The sequence below is a fragment of the Thermobia domestica genome, chromosome 8 (genome assembly GCF_964235325.1).
Source record: "Thermobia domestica chromosome 8, izTheDome1.hap1.1, whole genome shotgun sequence".
NCBI lineage: Eukaryota > Metazoa > Arthropoda > Insecta > Zygentoma > Lepismatidae > Thermobia > Thermobia domestica.
The window spans coordinates 236,063,815-236,090,601 of NC_137461.1; the positions used below are offsets into that span (position 1 = coordinate 236,063,815).

The 26,787-nt window shown below is 35.9% G+C and overlaps 2 protein-coding genes across 3 annotated transcripts in view; one reads left to right on the forward strand and one right to left on the reverse strand.

Moving 5' to 3' along the window:
- Uxs (UDP-xylose synthase) overlaps positions 1-26,787 on the forward strand; it is a 392,432-nt gene that overhangs the window by 139,307 nt on the left and 226,338 nt on the right. The gene's annotated exons all lie outside the window — the stretch shown is intronic.
- glu (structural maintenance of chromosomes 4-like protein gluon) overlaps positions 1-26,787 on the reverse strand; it is a 125,347-nt gene that overhangs the window by 20,545 nt on the left and 78,015 nt on the right. For both annotated transcript variants that reach the window (XM_081769542.1, XM_081769543.1), the window contains exons 15-18: positions 25,722-25,848; positions 15,220-15,409; positions 4,890-5,034; positions 3,243-3,416 (exon numbers count right to left, since the gene is read on the reverse strand). In XM_081769542.1, coding sequence (XP_081625668.1) covers positions 3,243-3,416; positions 4,890-5,034; positions 15,220-15,409; positions 25,722-25,848 — 636 coding nt within the window. The remainder of the gene's footprint in view (positions 1-3,242; positions 3,417-4,889; positions 5,035-15,219; positions 15,410-25,721; positions 25,849-26,787) is intronic.

The window sequence follows — 26,787 nt, forward strand, 5'->3', positions numbered from 1 at the left end:
GTGCCCTCCCAATATCCGCACCGTCTTTTCCATGAATCCAGTCCACCCTGTACATCACAGACAAAACACTAACTGAGTCAGATGTAGTTCTGCCTAGAAATACACATACATACTGGGCTGTTATAAAGTCCTTGCTATAAAACAAATGCTTATAACTTTTTTTTAAAAAAAAATAATGATATTGCAAAAAAATAAATGTTAAGATCTTTATTCAGACTTATATTTTGTATCATCATCCATAGATACACCGCTGCCGTCATCACCACACTTCCAGCTGGGCTCCATTGACATCCATACATTCCTGCAACCTCCGGCGAAATCCGTGAATGCCATTCTGTCTGGCGTCGTTAGAAATGTCATAGATCACGTCAGTAATCTTAGCTTTCAGATCCTGCAAGTCCTTTGGTTTTTCCGCATACACACGTGTCTTAACGTGACCACATAACTCACAGGATGTCAAATCGAGGGATCTACGGGGTCAAATGATGGGTTCTCTGCGACCAATCCACCTGCCAGGTAACTCAAGGTCAAGGTAGTCCCTGACGACTTGTGTAAAATGTGTGTGTGTGGGGGGGGGGGGGACGGCTCCTTCTTGCTGGTAGTGGATGCGATCCTTGATTCCCAAACTAACCAATTCGGACATCAGGAAATTTGTAAGCATTTAAAGGTATGCCTCCCACGTCACAATGTTTTCGTCGAAGAAAAACAGGCCTATGAGGTGGTCCATTGATACGACACACCACACATTCATTTTCGGGCTGTCTCTTTCGTGCGTTTCATATTAATGAGAGTATTTTTCAGTTTTCCAAACAAGACAATTGTGCCTGTTTACACTTCCTGAAACATGAAAAGTTGCCTCATCTGAGAACATAAGTAACTGCAGAAGTTCCCTGTCATTATCTAGTCGTTTCAGCATCAGTTCACAGAACTCCAGTCTCATGTCTTGATCTTCTTCAGTCAGTTCATGTACAAATTTAATCTTGTACGGACTGGCCTTCAAATGTTTACGCATTATCTTGCGCGTTGTTGATTGAGGGATTCTCAACTTTAGCGATCGCCGCGGAATCGATTTTTTTTTTTTGACTTCTCTTCAGGCTGTCGGCAACCCTTCGCACCGTGTTTGGGCTCACTGGTGGCCGACTGCACATCACAAATACTCTCGGTAGCCAGAAATTTGCTGTGCCAACTCTTCATACTCCTGGCATCAGGAGGTATTTTTTTGTACACTCGTCTGAAGTTTCGCTGCAACAACCATTTGATTTCAGTTCTGCATACCGACACACACACTGTGCTTTCTCTGTACCGTCGCCATTTTCATGATCCTTGTTGTCACCAGTGTTGCCAACCAAGAATTTACAAATCATCGCACAATTTAAAATGTACTCCACTGCAATATATATATATATTTGAAGTTATAAGCATTTGTTTTATAGCAAGGACTTTATAACAGCCGAAGAACAATTATGGCTAATTGGACATCCTTTTAGTTGGATGATGCGTAGTCAGTGCATCGACTCACACCGCTATTATTTTTGGCTTTCTAGAGCGAAGTTCGCTACCTCTTAATTTAAATATTTTCTTAAACTGCCTCCCTATGTTAGGTCAATATCAAGTAGCAGTGTTACGTATACACAACTAAGTATGATTTGTATGATATTTTCTCAATTAATATTGAAATCTTAGTGGTAGTAAATTTCTACTACTACCGGTTTTAGTAGAGAAATTGGCGTGGAGATAGGCTATATTCTCAGGACGCTTAACTGACTGCAGAAAACACTTTCTTGCTAGCTTTTACAGTTATTTTCTCTATAGCAATTAATGTTAAAAACGGGAGTGGTTCGTTTCTGCTACTTTCAATTTGAATAAAGAATTGAGAGGGAAGAGGCTACCTATTTTTGGGACAATAACTCGATTTTTAAAAAAATGCTTCTCGCTCTCTTATCGTTTATCCTCCATGTAGATAAAAATTGAAACCGGAAGTTGTAGTGGATTTCTAGCACTTCCGGTTTTAGTAGAGAGTTAAGGATAGCAATGAAATGTTATTCTTGAGACGCTTAATCGATTGCAGAAAACTGCTTCTAGCGTTTTTGATCTATAGTAATCAATAATAAAACCGGAAATAGTTGGTTTTTACAACTTCCAGTGGATGGACCACCTACAACCACTATCACCGTCTAGATTTAGGTCAAAATTGATGATGATTCATTAAGTAGTTTTTGAGATCTTTTGTCTCCTGGACATTCATACAAACAGACAGTGTAAATATACAAAACAGTTTTGGTAAACTGAACTCCTTCAAAATTACATGGTCCAATCGAACGAAGATGGAACCACGTGCATTAAACACACATACGCTTAGCATCCACTACACTGGAGCACTACTTGAACGCACTATATTACGAAGCGTTTGCAACGAAGAAGGTAACGACCATTTTTGATCTATGATACTTTTTTATTTTTTTTAATTTAATTTAATTTAACTTTTTAGAACGCTTTGGTATCTTTAGTAAGCAGAAAATCTACTTTATGGTTGTATAATTAGAATGTGTTGATAGTGGAAGTTTATTTTTCTACTTAATTAGATATTTTCTCAGTTTTCGCTCAGTTTAGGCGGTGCTTTAACATTTCTGTCCATTTATCCTAGATTAACTGTACCACAGAGACTTCTATATATGATAATCTCACATCTACTGGAAAGCTATATTAGAAAATTTATTTTGGTACTGTCACTGGAAAAAAAACGTGAAAAAAAGGCTTTTGAATATTGAACGGTATCACTTCACGTATGTTTGATCTAAATGGCTTGACTGTAATATCAAAATAGTCGTTATACTTACATTAAAGTAGTTCTTATACTCACGTTAAAATTGTTCTTATACTCATATGTGTACTCTGTAAAATGAATCCGTTGAATACGATTGTTGTTAATCAGCCTTGGTCAACAATATAATATACAGAATTTGTAAAATTAGTGATACTTCATTCCAATTTACTTATATTACTTTTCGAAAGGATTTAAGACGAACTTTAAAAGCAAACAATATTAGTTTTACTATTATACTGAATGTATCATGGACCTTATCAATCTTCATCTTTTTTATATAGATAATGGAAAATTTTCAAGACTTTAAAATATTATTAGAAAGTCAATAGATCTTCAAAGAACACTGTGCTGTTTCGAAAGAAGAAAACACAACAGGATTAAAATGCAAAGAGTAATGTTCCAGGTTCTTTTAACTCACCTTCCTTCGAATCGCTGACATTTTCGTCTTATTTTCCTGAATAAGCTTATCAATTGCACTGATTTTCTGGTCCACTTCTATTTTCGAGCTCTTCAGCTTGTTCTCCTCTTTCGTCAAGTTCGCGCATTCTTCTTTCCTCCGGACTACTTCTTCCTGTTTGCTTATTATCTTTTCCTAAGGAGAGTAACCATAACATGTACTACAATACAATTATACTGCTCGAATAGAGAAAGTGAACAAGTAATGATAATACAAGTATCAATAAACTATATTTTCTAGTTGCTTTCTTACTATTTACCGTTGTTCAAGTGTTCTACTGCAACAACGTTCTCGTGCTAAATGAATGCAAACATTTTTACCTATAATTTAATAAAAATATATAAATATAGCTTAAAGTGATTTCATTTTTAAGCGATACTGTAAAATACATGCCATTTTTTAAATTTGCTTTTGTGTATTTGTCATGATGTCTATAATGTTTAATGTCTGTAGCATTCAGTATCTTGAGAATTAAATGAACTATCGATTAACTATCTTCAGAATCAGGACTCTCCTTTCGTCGAGCGTTTTCAATGTCCCGACTATGTTCAGTGGTGTGGCAAGGAATCTACAAGAGCGGGTCGAAACTTCTTTAGCACCTTGTACAAAATCAAAAGGAGTTGAGCAGTGCACAAGTGGTCATGGTAGAAAAACACGTGAGGCTGAGAACTTGAATTGATATTGATCTTGGATACTTTTAATGGGAAAGGAGTCGTGCCATACACGAAACACCCAAGTTTAATCAGTATAAAGTTATTTTTACTGTCGTTGTAGATAGACGTAAACTGTTGCTAACGAATGAACCTACTAGAAACATTGAAACGTATTTAACACAATATACAATATACTTTACGGATCTATTGCAAAAAGCAAAATAATATCAAATAGTATACAATAATAATAGTATTTCTTTTTGCACCTACAACAGAAAAAAAAATATTAACACAAGAGATAGTACTGATTAATTTCCTGTTTCAGAGCTACCCTATCGTTTAAAAATAATGGCCTATCAAACAAATCAAACAATAACACTGAAATAAAAAAATGGAGGGATTTTTATTAAAATAACCCCCCCCCCCGGAAATCTGGAGTGGGTGATTTGAAGAAGAGTTGGAAATAATTATAGATTTATACGGAAAACCTAACATATGACAACCATGCAACAGTGTAGAGATATGGGTTAGACAGTAGATTTAGACGTTCTAGGTCGAAGAGGTATGACAGCTTTCTCAAGTTAGATATCTTGAGTGAGGTTTTTCCTGGGTTTTCCACATTCGTGCCGGGATGATACCTAACATACAGGTACCACCAGGCTGATTCCTTCCTTCTCCCCTTTTGCAGACAGCGTGCTTGTCATCTCTCAGACGTGACAGGTTTCAGGCCATAGATGCCGGTAATGGCCAAAAATATGTATAAATAATAAATAAAAATAAATTTATGTTTCAATTTTCAATTTTTAAACTATCTTTTTATTTTTAATCCCTGTATCTCAGGAGATAATCTCAAATAACCTGAAAGGCCATGCAGTGGAACTTATATATATATATATATATATATCTGAATGGCAGGTCTGTGATTTTTCAATTTGAATATAAACACTGTACTTACATGTAATTTCTCAATCTGGGCTAAAACTTCTTTTCCTTCCTTCTCGATATCCAACCTATCCTGTAACATTTGGCGTAATTCATTCTCTGTTTCATGAATTTCCTGTTCCAAATTCGCAATTTTATCTGAGGTTTTCTTCGTATTTCTGCAAAGCATTATAAATAAAGAAATAATATATATGTTTCACGAGAATAGAGTCTGAATGATATGAATTTCTTTCAACGTAACAGGAAAAAAAGCTCGTGCTGACATGGTTCGGACTAGATTGTATGATTTCGATTAAATGATGAAAAATGATATTAGGAAAATTACGATAAATGATAATATCGATATATATAATATGTTTAATAGTTAAATATCGTTTCAATATCGACAAGCAATAAATTTAATACTGTATTTACATGCAAAAACGATTTAATTCCTGTGTTGATCTTTGCCTTCATGCTCTCAAATATTTAACATGTAAAACTTTGGTAAGTACTTTAAATATTTCTAAGTTTCAGAAACGTACTTTCTTAATACTAGTTTATATTCTATATTGTGAAAAATTGTAAGAATCTGCCGGTTTTTTATTTGCTGGGAAAGAGTGTGAAAAAAATGCAACTAAGTTGGGAACCGAACCCAGGTCTCCGACTTACCGTATCTGGGCCCTGTTTACTTCACTACCCACTACGCTACATCATTTCACATTTTTAGACATCAAACCACGTAAAGTATCAAGACTTCCGTTGTGCTTGAACAATGGTCGCCTATGACTATTTAACTCAATATGTCAAATATGGAAGAATACATTGATTTTTTCACGATTTACTGAATGAAAATTCAAAATGAAAAACTTCGAGTGATCTGAGAATCGATCATTCACATCTGTTAATATGGTGAACACAGGCTGTTCCTGCACAACAGGAGCTGTGGTAGTTAACGCTGTCGCAATAGCTAAGCATCGAACTCAATGTAAGGTACATAGCAAGGATGACCAAATCCGGATTTCGAATACACAACGAAGTTCAGAAAAATCTGGAATTAAAAATTTTGAATTCGGAAATAGTTTACAAAAATTAAACATTTTGGATCACAGATTAAAATAGTGGCCAAATAATAATGAATAATGGGTTTATGTGCTGAGATACCCGTAAAAGGAAACAATACCCATAGTATTTACCAGAGCCGTAGGTAGAGATTTCGGCGCCCGGAGTGAAGTAGAATTCGGCGCCCCCTACACTTACCTCACCAAACTTTTTTTTTTTTTTTTTTTTTTTTTTTTCCACATATAAGACAAGCAGCTTTTGTTGTTATGCTACGCTGAATTTTTAACAAGCTGCTTGGGGATCATTGCAACAGCAAAAAGTGAGCATTGTGTATTCTTTTATAAATAAGAAGAGTCAAGAGTCTCATTTTGGACTGTTTGTTAAACATGACAAAACTAATTTTGATTGTAAACAAATCTACTTGGAGAACAGTTATGGAAATTTACAACTATTTATATTGTTTTATACTATCGATAAGAAAATAAATTTCAATACATTAAAAACTATGTGCTTTTAAAAGGTTCGAAATGGGTGACAGTATTAATTCCCAGTAATAATTGTAAACTTTTGGAATCTTATTCTGTATGTGACCATACAAATAGCGTTTAAATTTCGATTCTTTTACAGTGAAAAATATTTTGTGAAATGGAACGGAAATTCAGGAGTTTCTTTGCGAATTTCTCAATAATGATCAGTGGACGTGAAGAATATGTTTAATGTTTATATTTAAAATCCTACAGTTTGACTACTACATATGTTTGAAATTATAGTAATTACTTAATTTCTTAATGAAAAAGTTCTGAATTTAAGGTTACTTATTATTAATTAACATTAAAAATATACTAACACATGGTGTCCACAGAAAATTCCATCTCAATTTCCCTGACTTTCCCTGACTGCATTTCCAATTTTTCCCTGACTTTTTCTGGCCTCCACCATCTCCATAGCCAGCCAACTCTCACCTTATTTACTGTCGTATTATTACATTTTATTACACATTATGCACACAAGATTACAAAGATACAGAAAGATTTTTTAACGTACATTTACAAGTTTACAAAATGTATTATATTAGCACATGTTGACATAAAACTGAAAAATATCATGGTTTAAAATAAAAAAATAATAATGATAATAATAATAATAAAGCGTCTTCTGTACAATATGGAGAATGTGTTCACATGAAAATTTCTCACTTATGATTGCACAACTATCCATAAAAGTGGGGAATAAAAGAGTTTATATTTTTAATAAGTGTTCCATATTACAAACTGCCTTTCTTCTTTTCCAGCTCATCGATTCTTGCTTGAAGAGCACTTTCTTCTGAATTGCCATGTGACATTATCAAGCAAATTTTCACTACATTCAAAAGGCTAGCAAACTTGACATCATCCTTTAGCATCTTGTAGTAAAACTCATCTAATCCTACAGAATCGTCGTGTCTTGCAGTAAACTCGCAAAAGTATGATTTCAAGGAACCTTGTGCTTCAACACACAATACACTGAACTGTTTCTTTGCCTGTTCAGCCACATCTGACGAAATCCTGTTTGCACTGTGAAGGTCTTCAAGAACATCTGCGCTCTCTTTCTTGCTAGAGATGGCTGCTCCAAAATAATACTTGGGGCAAAACAAGTGACACCACGCACGAACCTGTACTTCAGCGGGCTTCTTTCACGCAACTTCTGAACTAAACCTATGATTAATTTGCGAAACTCAAGTTTGAATTCTGCTTTTTCCTTGTCTGTACATACGGTTTCTCTTAATACTTTCCTCGTAGCAAAACCAATGTCAATCATTGCTGAAGGAAGAAGGTTCTCATTTGAAAGTTCCAAAGACATCAGTTTTTGAGCAGAGTCAGCTTGCTGCAATATTTCTGGTTTCACACATCGAGCCAATAAACTATGCATTAAGTCCAAAAGTGCTGTGTGCAAGAAAGACATTAGTGGCTTTGGAGACTGAAATCTTCGAAGAAAAGTTTCACATTCTGCTGAAACAACTCTATAACCAGCCAACTTACTCTTCAACAGAGGGTCTTTCATCTGTTCCTTTAAAGAAGATTGTTGCCGACAACTAGGTAGTGTAGAATCTTGTATGAATTTCTTCACATTGTGATAAATTTTCACAGCCCTTTCCAGGCAATCCACATTCTCAAGCCATCTGATAGAACAGAACTTTTTTGGGAAATCGGTGGATCCTGTAATGGTAGTATATTCCGCCCGGCGAGCTGGGCTGTTATTAAAAAGGTAATACATATCCCTAAGAGTCTCGTCTAAATGCCACTGTGATGCCTTTAGCCCATTTTTCATGCTACCATGCAAAACATGTAGTCCACAAACACCAGTGTCTATCAAACTTTTTCCATCGGGATTTCGTTGGCACATTTCACTCTTTAGTTTTTCCCTGAAGAGGAGATTTACGTTTGGTCCATCCATGGAAACCTGCAGTAAATTGTCTAATGAAAGACCTATTCCCTCTCTGAATCTCTCCAAAAGATCATCGGCTCTTGCCCGTCCCAAAAATACACTATTTAGATATGATGTAGAAACTTTTTGTTGATTTACATCCCAGAATCTTACGACTAAGTCCATCTGGCCTCTCTGAACTACTTTATTCAGAGATTCGTCGAAATATATGACATAATCTGAAGCCTGTTTAACTCTATCCATAACACAATCTTTAAAATATGGAGCCAAGCCATGATTTACTAGATAAGAGGCTTTTGTCTTCCCAAGGGTAAATTTGGAAGCAATAGAGCTGTCAGGAAACATCAACTGGAAAGTTTGGCTAATGTTCTGGCAAGCATTCAAGGATATTTTCTTTGCAACCAACTCCAAAGTCCATATTATTTCTGCCTTCATAACTTCTTCGGTCTGTATGTATGAATGTAAACCACGCTCTTTATTTTTGCTATTGATTTCACCACTTCCTTCACTTGATTCTGGCTGATCATCTTTATGCTTACACACAGTTTGATCAGATTCCTGGCTACAGTCACTTGTACCTGATGACTGACCTGTTGAACTGGAAGGCACAAACACACTGACAGCAGGTTGCATGAGTTTAGCTTTCAAGTTCTTAAGATGTTGAGGTCCTTTAGCATGAGAGGACACTGCTCTTCGTCCCATGTTACTAAGCTTGAATGATTTTGAACATACTTTGCAAAACGCACATCCACTATTTCCATGTACACGTCCAATCCAACATGAAAATCGAGTTTTTCTTGGCATTGTAAACTAATGATCTATACAAGAAAAATTTAAATACAATTAAATTGGCAAATATGTATAGCTCATAAAGGCATATGCATATTCTAGTCCCTCAGAAAAAATCCTAAGACACAATTAGCATATTGCTAATATGTAGCAATTTTTAAATCATCATTGGGACTGCACTTGAAAAATAAAGGAAATAAAGGACATATATATTTGTCCTATAATAATTGTCACAAATTTCCAAAATATAGGAAAACAGGACAAGTGGAAGCCCTGTTTATATAAAAAACACTGTGTTCAAAGGAATAGTTAACTGATAAGGACTTTGGACTGACAGCTAGGCCAAGTTTGTTTACGGGAAGCAAGCGCTCACGGAATAAGCAAGCCAATTATGCCTGCATCATTGACTCACAATCACATGTTCACGGATGTAGTTTATGGTGCAAGTCTTTTGAATCATCCTGTTGCTTTTCATCATTGAGTACAGGCCATGCGAAACAATCTATTAAGTATCTAGACAAGCCCTCAGTTTTGGTATGTTTCATTATTGGGCTCAGGTAGTGCGAAACATTTCAACTGATATTAACAACTGAATTTTTTTCGCTTAGCCTACCAAAGAGCCTGAAATATTGACTTGGTATTCCTATAGTACAGGTGTTAGAAAAAGATGAAAATAAAGTATGTATGAAACCAAGAAGAGATTCAAAATACTCTACTGTCAAGTAAAAAGCAAACAAACAAAACAAAACAAACAAACAAAAAAAAAAAAAAAAAAAAAAATGAGCCGCTAGGAAGGCGGGAAAGTACCTTCTGATAAGTATCAGAAGGTGAATACAAAAATACTTGTACATTTCCATCAACATATGGTGTTTGTCCCTCCAGGAATCAACTGCAAAACATACAAGAAATCTTTCTAATTGTAATGTTTGTAATTGATCGTACAATTTCTTGTGCATTTTCCCTGACTTGGCAAGCTTTTCTTGTGATTTCCCTGACTTGGCAAGCTTTTCTTGTGATTTCCCTGACTTTCCCTGACTAAAATCCATTTCCCTGACTATCCCTGATTTTCCCTGACTTTCCAGAATGTGGACACCATGTAACAGTGCGTATATGTCTTGTTTGTATGTGTATAGGTAACAATATTACATAGATACGTATGGACAATATATATACAGGGGGCGGATCCAGGATATGATCAAGGGAGGGGCTAAACCATATTTTGCCGTTTTATCTAGTATAAAGCAGCATTGAAGCCCATTTTATCCAGTGTATAACTCAGCGTCAAGGGGGAGAGGTTATAGCCCCCCTTAGATCCGCCACTATATATATATATATATATATATATAGCCAGGTTTAGGGGTGCATCGGTGCACGTCCATCCCCTTCGTTGTAAATATACACTATCTAAAATGAGAAGCTAGCAGTGAAAATAGCAACACTTTCCGTTTGGGGCTTAAAAGTAAGCAGAGCTTTGCAAAAGCAATAGTTTACATCGATTTTCTGAAGGTTGAAGCAAAAGGATTCACCAAGCAAAACAATATTTCTTATTCATCACAGATGCCTAAAGTAATGAAGAAAAATCAAATTTAATTCAAATGTAGTAGTAGTTATTGGTGCACCTCCCTCAGAAAATCCTGGATCCGACTTTATATATCTCCTGGCAATACAAGTAGTTGATGGAGAAATGATTCCAATAAATTCCTTCAGATTAGAAGCATTTCGTATGTCAAGGGAATTTAAAAAATCACTGGTAGTGATCAGTCTTTGAAAAAAAAAAGAAATTTGTTAGGTTAAGTTCTGACCCCTTAAGCCCCTATTCCACAACTGTTTCAAATTCGAAAATGTTATTCGCCTTATTTATCTTCGTTTCTAATATTCCCGCGCAAATAGCAGCTTGCGTGTCTCTCTTTACTTCTCTCATTTTCATACTTTCATTCTCACCATCGTGATTAATCCGGTTGGGTAGAAAAGCGGGAGTAACTAAGGGAACTCATTGCCATCAAAAGCAGAACACGTACTTCAGACTTCGACCGTTTATAATTTTCAAAACGATCCTGCGTACACTACAAGTCATTACTCAGCACCTTGCATATCACATCGTCATTACAAATCACATATAATAACTCTCTTTAAGTACCAGGAGAAACTTGTTGTGACTTATTGAAACGTTTGGGTTGCGTGCGGAGTGAGCAAGAAAATTTTTAACAAATCTATTTCTTTGCAAATCAACAACAATATTGATTTAATAGGGTGCCAATGCTTTTCCGGGCCGCCGCGTCGTGTACTCATTTCCAACACTTTTTCTTTCTTCTTGTTTGTTTGGCGCCCTCGTGCTATCAGCACCCGGGCAACGGCCCCGCTCCCCTACCTACGGCTCTGGAATTCACTAGTGCAGAAATCATAGTGATGTAAGTATTGCGAAAACAGTCCGAGAATTATAGTTTTTTGTAGTAGTCAAATCGGTCTATGATTTACTTACGACAATCTCTATAATAGAAGACCCAGCACATTATTTCCAAAGCTCATTCTCTCGTACTTACCTGGAAATTAAACTATGACTAATCTTTATAGAACTAATAGCGAAGGAAATCTGTAACAATTTTATTTTTCATTATTTCGAACATTATTTTCATTTATAAATGCAAAGGCTCGAAAATAAAAAAAGAGGAATTTTAGAAAAAAAAGTTTTTCCGCGGCTTTTTGCCCGGAAAATTTTGAGCTTTTAAAAAAAATATTTCAACTTTAGTGGAGAGATAACAGTACGCACCATCTTACGTCCCATTACATCAGGAAAAAAACAATTATTGCATTCTGAAGAGAAAATCCTAAAAATTTCAAGAATCAATGAAAATCGGTCATTCGACAGAACAGAAAAAGAGAAAATCGATGGATGCGCTCGAGTTTCAATGAATTGTCTATAGACCTATTGAGGTGAACGTTTAATGACAACAATGTTTCACTAAAAAGTGTTAGCAACAACTATTCTGAAAATGTAGTAGACTTCATGGAACAAAACTATTATTTAAAATTTATGAAGAAACTAAAACTTCATTATAAGTACATATTAACATTTATTGAGGCCGCTTAAATTCAAGAGAAAGAACGTTTAAAACACTATCCACAAATTTCTCATTCCAAAAATTTTGAAAGAAGTAATTCTAAACCAACATCATACCCAAAATAGCAGTTTATAACCTTAATTTTAGGTAGGTAGGAGTTAGATTTCTGGGCTTTCGGCACTTAAGACCATTTAGCCCCTCACGTATAAGGGATGACATTCCTCGGCGAGCACATTATTCGGGGAAAGGGAAGGAAGAAAGATTTGCGAAAGGAAGGAAGCGGTCTGGGACTTATAGGTTAGGTACCACCCTGACATTTGCCTGGTGTGAATGAGGAAAACCCAGGAATCCCTCATTCAGGATGGCTGTCCTGAAAAAGCTTCTTACACTTTTTCGACCCAGTACCCCCACCGCGAATCGAACCCGGAACCGAACCTTAATTTTGTAAACTGAACTCTCTGAAGCTGAGAATCAGACACATAAGAATCTTTGATACGATAAGAAATTATTTAAAATTTCCAAAAATGACTTTATAAACGAAAAGCTGTACTCGATCAAGACGTGGCAGCAAAGCTGTTGGCTGTATGAACTGTTCTGGAATCACTTCGTTGATCTCTGTTCGTAAGTAGTGTTCTGCGTTACCTTTCGCTGAACTGTAGTGAAGAGTAACTATGATTTTATATGCGAATTATATATTAAATGGATTTTTTCCCCAAATTTCACAATTTTACCAAAAGCCAGATTTTTTACGAAATTCGGAGAGTAAAATTCCGGTTTCGAAAAATAAAATCCCCGGACTCCGGGGTTTTTCGTCATTTCCAGTATGCAGCTCTTCAGAATACGAATTAAATAGTACTGCTCAGTGCGCTGGCACGATAAGCCGGAGACTCGAATTAAACCCTTAGCATATTTGCCCTTTTTAATTTTCACTGAATTCCTTGTGTTAAGCACATTTAAGAAGTACACACAAATAAAAGCAAGGTATCTACAGATTTTAATATCCCTGACTTTTTTTGTCGGCTTCCTCCTCCTATAGTCAACCATATCTCACCGTTATGTGCTATCTTCTCAGGTTATTTTTAATATTACTTGTTATATATATATATATATATATATATATATATATATATATTTTAACATTTTTTTTCTGATTTCTATTGTTTTAATTCCGCCTGCTTTGTAGACTATAACATTTAATCGAGAGCATTGTCCATATATACAATGAAATGTTGAATTACATATTAACAATTTGACTGATAGAAATGAAATCTTTGAGTTTAACGTCCCACGATTATGCCTTTTAGGCTAAAGGAGATGATTAAAGCAAGTGAATGATGATGGAAGATTCGGTGGAATGATAATGTGGGAGGAAACAGAAGTACCCGAGAAAACCTACGGATACTATACTGTCCACCACAAACTTACTTGGCTGGGATCGAACCAGGGACCCCATGCACCAGAGGTAAGCTCTCTACCACTGAACCATCGTGGCCTCCTATTTGACTGACAAACTATTACGAAATTAATAACACCTAAAAATTTAAATGCTATTTCTCAGTTCTCTCTCTCTTTTCTCAGTTCTTGCACTACTTCAATGTTAATGTCTAATTCCACGGAATGTGCTCGTTTCTTTATGAAACTGATACACACAAAACGTTGCACAATAAAAAAACAGAAAAAAAGTAAAAGAATGAATATTAGAGATAAAACTATAAAATTAACACAAAATATGAGAATAAAGAATAAAACATAAGGAACGAAAAAGTAAAAGAAGGAACAACGAACTAAAATGCTCAGAGAACAAGAGTTAGGCCAATAGCATACACAAAGCAAAGACACGACGAACACAACACATATCTTTCTCCAAAATTCGGTCAAGGGTACGAGGCAGTTTGTGACGTTCTCTGAGTTCTGAGTACTCAGGACATTCGACAAGAATGTGAGAAATAATCAGTGGAACGATACATTCTTCACAATACGGACGGTTCAGACCACGTACCAGATGAGCGTGTCGATGAGTAGACGCTCCAAGGGCACTTCATCTCGACAAGTAGGCCGCGAAGACGTCTCCCAGTCCCCAAGAAATGGCTTTACTGCGTGAAGTTTATTGTCATTCGCCTGGTTCCAATCCGCTTGTCAACGATAGCGCATCAAGGTGTGAAAATAGCTACAGAGATCGGAGTAAGAAGGACTTGCTCCAACGAACCCCAGACAAGGCGGCGTTCTTGGTAGCTGTTCTAATTGCATGAAATCTCCCTGTCTTATTTGTTTCTTTTTCTTTTCAAGCCGATTTAACTTTGTTTTTAATTTTCTTTTTCCAACAACTGCTTTTTCTTCCCGTTGTAATTTACGATTAATCTCTATCTGTGTTCCTAGTTCTTTTGCCGCGCTCCTCGATCAAAGTGTAACATTTTTCTATCGATTTCTATTTTCCTAATTGAACCTCCTTCATAGATAGCATCATGCATATCGTGAAAAACTCATACACCCATCTGGGATTAAACATGAATCCCTGGATTGGCAGTCAGATACTCTACAGACTGAGCTAAAGGCCAGCCCATTTTAATTTATCTAGTAATTTAAAAATATTATTAAGTTTTAAATACTCATTTTCTACCTATTAATAATCTGCTATGGCCTATTTTCAATTTCTTCGTTACTAAGATATTGGGTGAATCTCCCTGATTACTTATATGCTTCCCTGATCAAATGTGGTTTCTCTAACTTTCGAAGTCTGTAGAAACCATAAAATGTTGCTTTTCCAACTACGTGGGGTGAAGTCAGTGATCGACTCTGAGAGAAATTATTTCTGGCTTTCTAGACCAGAGTCCGCTACCTCTCAATTTAAGTAGCCTTTTAATTACCTCTTGATGCTGGATAAACACCTAAAAATTAGGGTCCCACCGTGAATCGAACCCGGGACTACATGCGATAGTGAAAGATCCCTACGCGTTTAATTAAGAAATTCCTGTGCAAAGTTAAAAAAAAAAAAAAATCTCCTGGTAACTAAGAAAAAAGTGAGTTACTCACCTTTCTGCCGTTTTAATGGCCACTTTAAGTCGAGTGATTTCTGCTGTGACTTTATCAATCTTTTTGTTGACTTCATCTAACTTCTTTTGGGCAGCTTTCATTCGTCCGCCGGTGATTTCCATGATTTGCTTATGCACCTTCTGAACCTCAACTTCCACTTTTTGGGCTGTAGCTGAAGCCTTTTCATACTCTGCACAAAAACAGAAGGTTCTTTAAAATTATAGCTCTCTTTTAAACATTTGTAGCCGAGTAAGGTATACCTACACGTTCCAGTTTATCTATCTGTACAATCACGTTCAAAAGAAAGTACAATATATATATATACGGTAAGATAACGTACTTGTGTGCTGATCTTAATGTGATGATCTTCAAAATACTTTCAATAAATCTCAATTTTTACACAAATTTTTGCTAAGTTAAAGTCTTAGTCTTCAAGAGTTAAGGAAAACTTATATAAGGCATAAAAGGAATAAAAATATATAAAGTTAATATAATGATCTATCTAGTTCTACTGTTACTAAAGATGTTCGAAAACATTATCACAAAACTTGGGAAAATCAAGCCTTACATAAACAAATAAATGAATAACATAATCATGCATTCACGGTCATAATCTGAGAACAAAATATCGTACGAAGATCGGACAAAAGAATATAGTGATTATATTACGCCTAGATTCTATTACGTGGTGGACAGAGAACATACATGTGTATTAGTTTAGTATAGAGTTTAAAAAGTTTTGCGTTCACGTCATGAGTGTTTTGAATGACGTTAATAGCTAAAGAGTATAGAAATACCATTAGCTAAGGTTTTTCTATTGTACCCTATATCGAAATGATTTATTAGATTTAACGTTTTTACGCTTTAATCGGTTCTGGAAGGTTAGTTTAATTATTTTAAAAAAATGTTTTCAACAGGAAAGTTTACATAATATCGATTATTTTGATAATCTCGCCCATACAGATGACATGTTGAACGTGGGCGAGATTATCAAAATAATCCTTTCATCAAAATAATCGATATTATGTAAACTTTCCTGTTGAAAACATTATTTTTTTTAAACAAAGGTGAAGCCCTTTCAATGAGTAAAAGAGAAGTAGCTCTGGTTGGAGATCAGATTTGTCGTGGGAGATAAAATGGAATAGCATGTAAATTTTGTTGAGTGGTAAAATTATTAAGCCTGCATTTCAAGAAGCCAAATACAGTTAAAATTCGATAGACAGCGTGAGTTAATTGTTCTAAATTGAGTTTTGGTTAAGGGTTGGTCGAAATAACAACTGAATAATTTTAAACATATGGTTACATAGGCTATACACATTAGCACGAAATCTTTGTGGATTTACTATTTTAATATCCAAATCCAAAGCAGGGTTGGCTGGTTTAAACTAGTGCTGTTGAATTTTTGTGACATTTGCGGTTTTCGGTTTCTGAGAAAACCGGTTTTCTGAAAACCGAAAACCGAAAATGCGGTTTTCAAAACCGAAACCGCAAATGCGGTTTTCAAAACCGAAACCGCAAATGCGGTTTTCAAAACCGAAACCGCATAAGCGGTTTTCAAAACCGAAATTGCACATGCGGTTTTCAAAACCGAAACCGCAAAAGCGGTTTTCAAAACCGAAACCGCAAATGCGGTTTTCGAAACTGAAACCGCAAAAGCTCTTTTCGAAAGCGAAAGCCGCCCGAAACCGTGTTTGCGGTTTTATAAGGGATTGCCCTTTTCAAAGCAGAAACAATGTTTGCTGTTTTTAATTACACCTTTAACAATTGTGAAAGCATCTATCGATCGAGACAAATGAATTGATTTATATGTGTGTTTTAACTTTTTTTTTTGCTCCAAGGCTATTATAATAATATGTGCAGCACAGTGCGAAAGGGATAGTTCGATGGTTGTACAAGTCACAGTTAAATTAGGGTTGCCATATTTTAAAATCAGAAAAGTGAGGGTTCTAAACCGTAAGTATTGATGTGAACTTCCGTGTTACAAATACTGACCTGCGATCCTTAGTACTTTTTTTTTTTAGTTATTTCTTTGATGACACTTCCAATGTACTTTTCGGCTGCAGGGAAGCAAACTGGATCCCACCTGATTTTCATATATGTTGTAAATTAGACCACAAGGAACACGAATATGAAGGAATTTTGACATTTCGAATGTCGGAACTCGAGATATTCGAACATAAATTGACCATGGAAGCAAACTGGACTCTACCTGATTTTTATATATTTTGTAAATTAGACCACAAGAAACACGAATATGAAGGAATTTTGACATTTCAAATGTCAGAACTCGAGATATTCAAACATAAATTGACCATGGAAGCAAACTGGACTCTACCTGATTTTTATATATTTTGTAAAGTAGACCACAAGGTACACGTATCTGAAGGAATTTTGACATTCCGAATTTCGGAACTCGAGATATTCGAACATAAAGTGAACACGGAAGCAAACTAGACCCCAATTGATTTTTATATATTTTGTAAACTAAACCACGAGGAACACGAATCTGAAGGAATTTTGACATTCCGAATTTCGGAACTCGAGATATTCGATCGTAAACTGACCAAAAAGCAAAAAGGACCCCATTTGATTTTTATATATTTTGTAAATTGGACCAAAATGAGCAATAATCTGAACGAATTTTGACATTCTGACTTCCCGAACTCGAGATACTAGAACTTATACAGTAGTTTTATGTAATATGTAAAAAAGTAACGAAGAAAGTTTTGTCGCTTTTTGACCTATGACTTAGAGCATCGATATATCACCTAAGACGTACCTGGAAGATCAAAAACAGTACCCATCAGTATCAATGACCTTCTACCAACGTTCGGGATGGGCATGGATTCCTTCGCGGTAGAACTTGGTTTGCCGTGAAGCGAAGAAGGTATCAAGTGCATTTACCACCTCTACTACGGAGTTGAACTGGAGTCTTCTAAAGTGAGTGTCCAAGGAAAGGAACAGGTGATAACAGGACGGTACAATGTCCGGACAGTATGGCGCATGCAATAGTGTTTCCCATCCAAAGCGTAGGATGGTGTCCCGGCTCATTCTAGCTATGTGGGGTATAGCGTTGTTCCGTAACGGGGGAACCCCATAGCGATTGAGAAGTGTTGGCTCCAGGGTTTTGAGTTTTTCTTGAACACGGCTCAACTGCTGACAGTAGACAGTTGCATTGATGTTCTGCTCTGACCACCCGGTAGCAGTTCCCGATGCACGATGTCGTGAGAAGTCCACCAAACACACAGGAGGACTTTCTGCTGCATTGCTGGTTTCAGCTGTTTTGGAACCAGTTCATGGGATTTTAACCAATGATGACGACGCCGTGGAGCTTCGTACAGGACCCACTTCTCAACACATGTCAACATCCTGTCCAGAAATGGCTCCTTCCTCAGACGAGACAGCAAAGAATCACAGGTGTCTGCACGCGTAGCCTTCTGGCCCGGAGACAAATCAGTGCTTCCCAAATTGATAGAGGTGCTGGCGAATGGTTTCTCCACTAACATTGAATGTTAGCCCCAGTTCCTCACATGTCTGTCCACAGTTCGGCTCAACTGCTACCTGAAGATCCTCATTTTGTACATGTGTTGGTCTTCCGGCACGTGTGGTGCGTCTTTCGTGAGTGTTTCGTCACCGTTCTTAAACTTGTTAAACCACCCTTGCACTGTCTGCGTAATCACGACACCTTCACGAAAGGCCTGAGGTATCTTCCGCTCTGCTGCAGTGGTGTTCGATCCAAGTTTGAACTCGTATAGCATACACGCCCTTATGACGCTCTGTGGAGGTTCCATATTCACTCAGTCCTTACACAAATTCACGTTGTAACTGAACTGCCACAACCAGGTAGAATATTGGATATACCCACACCAACAACTGACCTTCGCCTTATATCCATTCGCATTCAACTCACGGTATGAAGGTCAATTGAACACAGACCTCCACAAAAAGCGACAGAACTTTCTTGGTTAACTTTATATATCTCACAGGACATAATATGTTTCGTATAGAGAATATTGTGTTTTTTCATATAGATAGATAGCGTCTATATTAAACTTTAAGTTTTAATATCTCGAGTTCCGAAACTCGGAATGTCAAATTTCCTTCAGATTCGTGTTCCTTGTGGTCTAATTTACAAACTATATAAAAATCAGGGGAGGTCCAATTTGCTTCCCTGCATCCTACTTTTCAAACGAAACAGTTTTCCAGAGTGTACATTTTGCTTCAAACTGAGTTCTGCCCTGGCTAAGAAACGTAAATTCTCTTCTATAAGAGTCTTGAAAGTTACACTTGAAATTGTCGTTCGGCATTCTTGTAGCTTATGAAGGCATGATTAATTCAAGTATGTTTGTCACATCTACAAACGAATATTCATTCGTATAGAACTTCCAATACATTACATTAAAAACACATGAACTACACAAAGAAAACCATTATGCATTAGAGCAGATCTCTTATTAGCAAATGATTCTGCACACGCGCACTGCTCAGATAGCCCAGAGCCTGAGCCTGAGCCCGAGCGCGAGTCCAAATTTAACTCAATCGCGATTGAGATTGTCAGAGGTGTAACGGTTTACGTTGAATGTACTATACCAACTAAGTCCTCTTAGATTTTTCTCCAATCCCAAAAAGCGGGTGGTTTTTCGTGATTAAGATATGTTTAAGCGGGGGACGAATATAGAACCTGAAAATCGGGTGGTACCCGCTAAAATGGGGTAATAAGCCAACACTAAGCTCAATAGAAATGAGGTATATCCCTATACACACGCAACTCATGAAATTCAATTTGAAATATCATCCACTTAGACAGACATCTTTTATATTATTATTACTCTTTCCCCTTGTTTTTAAAAATAGTACTGCCACTCTTTCTTTTGTTAACAAAAAGGCACCACCTCCCTTTCTTAATAAAAAAGAAAAAAAAGAAAATCTCTATCTCAATACACAATTTTATTGTTGATTTGTTGCCACTCCGATAAATGTGAATGTTGTGGTTTTGCATGTGTTGACTGGCTTCTTATCGCAAGTCCCAGACACCTGCAGTAGTTTATACGTGAAGGAAACACCGATCATATTTTATTCTATCTTTTTACTTCCCAATAACGATAGCCGTGCCTCTTTGAGAAATTGCAACTTATTTTTTTATTCTGCCAATTTTAAAAGTATATTCACCAAGAATTTTCCCACACTTTAAGACATTTTAAGAAAAAATATCTTTTTTTCCTTCTGCAAATTTTGATCATTTTTTCCCTACGCCGAGGGAAATTTCCCTCCATCTGGCAACTGTGAGCCGGAGTGGAGACAGATTCTTTGCTGTTTTCTCGTCGTTACTTGATATTAGTGCTGTCGTATTTTTGTGACATTTGCGGTTTTCGGTTTTTCAGAAAACCAATTTTCTGAAAACCGAAAACCGCAAATGCGGTTTTCAAAACCGAAACCGCAAAAGCGGTTTTCGAAACCGAAACCGCAATTGCGGTTTTCAAAACCGAAACCGCAAATGCGGTTTTCAAAACCGAAACCGCAAATGCTGTTTTCAAAACCGAAACCGCAAAAGCGGTTTTCAAAACCGACATTTCGGTTTTATGAAATTTCACTTTTTTCAAAAACCGGTTTTCGGTTTTTTCAAAAACCGATTTCGACAGCACTAGTTTAAACCAACAGGTTAAAAAAAAAAAAAATTTAAACCAAAAAACGAAAAAATGTTTGTAAAAGTGTGTTTTCCTAAAATCTTGATGAACACACATTTATGGGTTATCGCGTGTCACTCCCGCATATTATTCATATTATATTCAAACCTAAATTCCCTATTCGTTACTCAAGAGATTCTACTACAAAAGCAATTTTTCTTAATAAGTTTATGAATGTTTCTTTTGTGATTTTTTAGTTTATTATTATTGTTAGGCAATTGCAATCAAAGAAAAATTCCAAATATTGTTTCGCTTTAATAATGTTTACTATTGATAAAATACATCGAAATATCGTACTTTTTTTCGGGGGGGGGGGGGGGGGGCATACAAACCCAACGAGAGGCATTTACTGAAATCAGAAGTATCTTTGGTATCTATTTGTGTATAAATGGATCAGAGCCAAAGTGGACTCAAATAATTCTCATCTTTATTCAGTTTTCTTACTGATATGCAAATTAAGTCGTGAACTAACTTGGACTTAATTAGTCCTTCTGTACTCTGCAATATTTTGAAATTGTCCATATGTAGTTCTGTATTATGGTTTCACTTGTGCAACTGTTTATCTTTTTGTCCTTCTCAAATGACTCTTGATAACTTGACAATTATATTAAAAGTATGTAAAGATCAGTATAACATATCAGGAGTCCTTCATGAGTGAGTCGGCAGACGTACCACATTTGTGGCCAATTAGTGCCGGTTTCAAGTTCAAATGGAGGACAATTTGTTTCGGATGTAAGTCGAGAAACGGTTTGGACTCCGCTTTAAGCTTATGTGACCCCTTCCAGCATAATCCGGTTGTTGCATAATAACACCAAATTGAAACAAATTTATTCCTGTCCATATGTGATACAAATACATAGAGCAATTATTTAAACCAAAAAACCTGGTTTTAAAAAAAAAGGTTTAAACCAAAAAAATTTTTTTTTTAATTTTTCAATAAAAACCATGGTTTTTGTCAACCCTGATCCAAAGGAAGTTGAGGAATAGCAGCTCCACATTGGATATTTGTATTCCAGGGACAAAGAAAAGCATAAAATTGGAAAAATCATGAAGGAAATTCCATCGTCCACCTTCTATGACAAGGTAAAAAATAGGATATAGATTGAAGTAAAATCCAAGTGGATTATCACCATCATGTTCTGTGGAGTACATTAATGTACGCGTAGTTAACGTTATGAGGTAAGCTTAAAAATGCACAGCTAAACCCTTTCGAAATCATGGCTATACAACACTGCATAATGTTTTAGTATAGGTCACCTTCTTGAGCAAATCATCTCTACAAATTCGTTTATGTAAAGCATAAGCAAATTTTGGTATTAAAAATTATTTAATACTGAATGATTTTATGCTAAATTGAATATTTCAAATTATCTAAAATAGTACAGATACATATAGGCTCAAGTAATCTTTCTGACACTGCAATCAGTTGTTCTGTCAACAGCAGTCGACTGAATTATATAACAGAATGATTCTTCCTTCCACTTCCGATTTTGATAGATTAACATATATATGCTTTCGCCCTAAATTGAATAATTATTAATGCTATAGAGAAAAAAGTATTTATTTTGTAGAAGTTAGTGAATGGTGATGCGCATGCTTATTCTATTTATGAGAAGTAAATGAGAATATTTGATTTTGTTATATACACTGTGTATGATGAAATACGACGAGAGTATTACTTAAGTGAGTTAATAATTAAGACAGTGGGACAGTAGAAAGTAAAATATTACCTCTTACTACAAGAAAAAAATTAAATCTTTGAGTATTACGTCCTACGGTTATGCCGTTTAGGCTAACGGAGACGGTGATGATTATAAATGAGTGAAATGAAGGGAGTGGCAGGAAACGGGAGAACCCCGAGAAAACCCACGCATACGGTGTTTGTCCACCACATGGGTCACTTGGAGCAAGCTGGGATCGAACCAAGGACCTCAGGCACCAGAGGTGAACGCTCTACTACTGAGCCACCGCGGCCCCTTTTATTACAAGAAATGTGTTCATAATATGTAAATATAGCGTAGCTTCAATATTTACTAATTTCATCAGTTGTGGAAATAATTTCTATTACATTTTCTATCATTATTTTGAAATATCTAAACAAATGGAAACGAAAACCATGCAATCTCTAGTGAATTTTCCTATCATTTTTATTCTTAAAATATTCTGATTGCAAGAAGTCTGTTCAACGCCATCTATTAGGAAGTGCATTAATTACGTTTTATAAATACAAGGTGCGCTATTTCTATATTGATACGAAAGTCATTTGTCTGATAATTCAAATAAAATCAGATGTGAACAGTAAGATCACCTTTGAACAAGAGAATTTAACTTTGTTTAAAGTAAATAATTTTATTTACACAGGTTAAATTTAATAGGATCCTCAATGAGATATGAACGGATATGGAAAAAAAATGAAATCTTTGAGTTTTACGTCCCACGGTTATGCCGGTTAGGCTAAAGGAGACGGTGATGAGTGATGAATGAAATGGTGGAATGAAGAAAGTGGGAGGAAACGGGAGAACCCCGAGAAAACCCACGCACATGGTGTTTGTCCACCACAAAGTTCACTTGGCGGGGGCTGGGATCGAACCCGGGACCCCAAGCACCAGAGGTGAACGCTCTACCACTGAGCCACCGCGGCCCCAGAACGGATATGGAATACCTATAATTGGTATATAAATGAATAGTATAATTATTTGATAAATTGAAAATAGAAATGAGAAGGAATCATAGTTACGATATAGTTTAAATACTTTATAACTAGGTGTTCATATTTAGTCACATCGCGTTAATATTTTAAATACTAATTGAAACAAGAAAGAGAACTATTTTATTGAAAACTTCGTGATAGTTAGATTTCCTTTAGTTGCCACAGGCGACCTGTTGTTAATCATATTGTTATTAGTACTATTAAACGGTAAAGTAACGGATTTTCATTTTTACAATTTTCCGTTTCCACAAGCCTTCATGAACTCTTTTCTACGTTTCAAGGCTAATTCTGTTACCGCTGTCTCATCCACTAATACATTAATGGAATTCAGGCTCAAAATAATCACTGTGTTCTTTTACCCTACCTTTATCCACCATTTTGTTCTCGCGTTATGACACTGTATTATCGTTTCTACCAATTTTCGAGGGCTATAGTTTCAAAATAAGGATTTATGTACCCATGATAGTCTTGATTTCTTTTAATGTTTCTATTTAAGGATTCATTTTGCGAAGTTTTCTGGTGTTGATTTCGAACACCCTGTACAAAGGTATGCTTTCATTCCGACAGATCCAATGTAGCTTACAAATGGTATGAATAAAAGACTTCACACTTTCATCACCTTGCCACATACAGGTGCCTTGTGTAACCAACACGTCTTTCAAGAAAACAACCCAGAGAGGACCTAGATTCAGCAACGCAAACGATTCGCCTGGTGGAAAGAACATGCAATTTGGACGGTAGAAGTCTGGAATAAGTGTGTTCTACGATTGCGAAAAAGAAAATCCTTCATTTATTTTTTACGCAAATACTTATTAAAATTGTTTTGCGAAAATTTCACTAAGTCCACATCCCACATTTGATGGCTATAACTAGGAAACAAAAAGCATGAACAAGATAATACTCGCATTTCAGATACATATCGCAGGTCAAGGTCAACTATCATGCCAAGTTTGATCAAGATTAGATGAGTGGTTTTTCTTTCCTTTCAAAACTTGACCCTAAAATTGATAACCCAAAGCATCCACACCATATTATTTCATACATACACGTGTATAGCAGGGCAAGATCTAAAAACATACGAAGTTCGATCCAGATCGGATTAATTAGATTTAACTCGTACGATAAATAGTTTTTTTATATATATATATATATATAAAGAAAAAATCAACGAAGGATGAAAGATATGCTACTCTGGTGGGAGACTTTTTACTCCACTGTGTATACAAATGACAGTAACTAGATTCCCTGCTGAAAGGCTGGGACGTATGACCTGGAACCGGTCTCGCGATCTCTGGGCAGACAGGTGCCTCCAACCATACGATTTTTTTTCTGCCATTTAATATCCAAAACGATGAACACACCATCGTGCACGTCCTGCAAGGATGGTTCAAGAATTACAGTGCAGATTTCAGCATCTTCAATTGCCGCGAACTCCCGGGATATTAATCACATTGAGCACATATGAGGCACCATGGGAACAGCACATCTCGTTTCTCCAGACATCCACCACCTTCATCTCGACACAGAAGATCCCATAACGCTTGGTTGGCTATACCAGCAGATGACTACCAACATTACATTCCTACCACGGACGACGAAAGAACCTACACGCTATTAGGTATGTCTTCATCATTCTCACATACATACGTATGTATGAATCTGCATTCCAATAGTACCCACCTGGACGCTTCATTTTTTGTTTGTTTGTTTGTTTTTATCAACTTCCTTCCCTCTATCCGATGAAAGTTTAACGAAAGTTCTTTTACAGTGTCTACTTTCTAAAGGCAGAAATTACGCAATTAAATTGAATACAATATGGATGCCAGAACACTTATCATGAGAAATCGCTAGAGCTGCTTAGTTCTCAACTTGCATACAATTATCTTAAGTAGTATCTGTTCCCTCTCATATATATATAAAGAATATATATATATATATATATATATATATATATTTATATATATATAAAAAATATATTGTATTTTGTATAATTCAATGGATTAGGACAGCTCGGAACATCGTTACAATCAAGTACCACAATTGCATAATGTTTTAGTGTTTAAAAGGTACCAAAATTATCATCTGAGACAAGTTAATCCAGTACTGACCAGCTTTAGTTTTGCTAACGACACCTTCCAATCTTTTCACTTCAGCAGGGTTGGGAGTTGCTGCTTTCACCTTGGCTTCCTGCTCTTTTAGCTGAGCCTTCAATACAGGTTCTTGTTCCTCCAAAGACTGAAAACAATTTTGTTTAAATTAATGCTCATTGTTCGTTAGTGATAAAGTATTTCGATATTACCAGATATAACACTATTTGTTGTCATTAACTGCAAGTTACTATATTTTCTCCCTGGAAATTTATGGATAACCACAGACATCACCATTCACATGTTAGAAACAAACAAACAAATAAACAAACAAACAAAACAAAACAAAACAAAACAAAAAATTAATTCTTTCTCATTTAAGAGCATCCAAAGTTTCAGACAAACTGATTGCTCTTGCTCTTGTAAGTGCTGACAAAGTTGAAAAAAGAGTTTGAAGACATTACACTTAAGTCTGCAGCAGTTAAAGCAACAAAATTACAACTGTATTACAACAAAATTGTAATGTATGTATTTAAATATATATATATATATATAATAGTCATATCCGAAAATGAGATGATGTCTCTTCAATATTTTGCCAATCATCACTCTTCAGTTATTTTGTTCCAAAAGTTTAGAATTTGTGAAATGATTCTAGTAAACTGAATAACATAATTTGAATAGCAAAATTCCTTCCTTTCCACGGTAAGTCACACTAATGTTTAACAAACAAGCAGAAAGAAAACATATATTATTGAAGTGATGTGAATATAGTGGTGGGGATGGAAATAGGTAGGTAGAGAGGGAAGCAATTTCCTCTCTTGCTCTAGGCGCAGTTCATGCTAGATATGCCATTGCCCCTCACTCTCCTCCAACTTTTAGATTTGAAATAGTTCCAAAACATAGTTCTGACTAAAAATGAGGACTTTTTATTTTCTTCTGATAAGTTTTTTTTTTTTTAATTAATTAATTTGGAACTTTTCTAGATTTTCAAGGCTTGATAACGAAATTCACAGCCTTACTCCAGTTTTTTCACAATATATGAAATTCACGGCTTATTCGTGGTTTCAAAATTTTTACGGTTGGG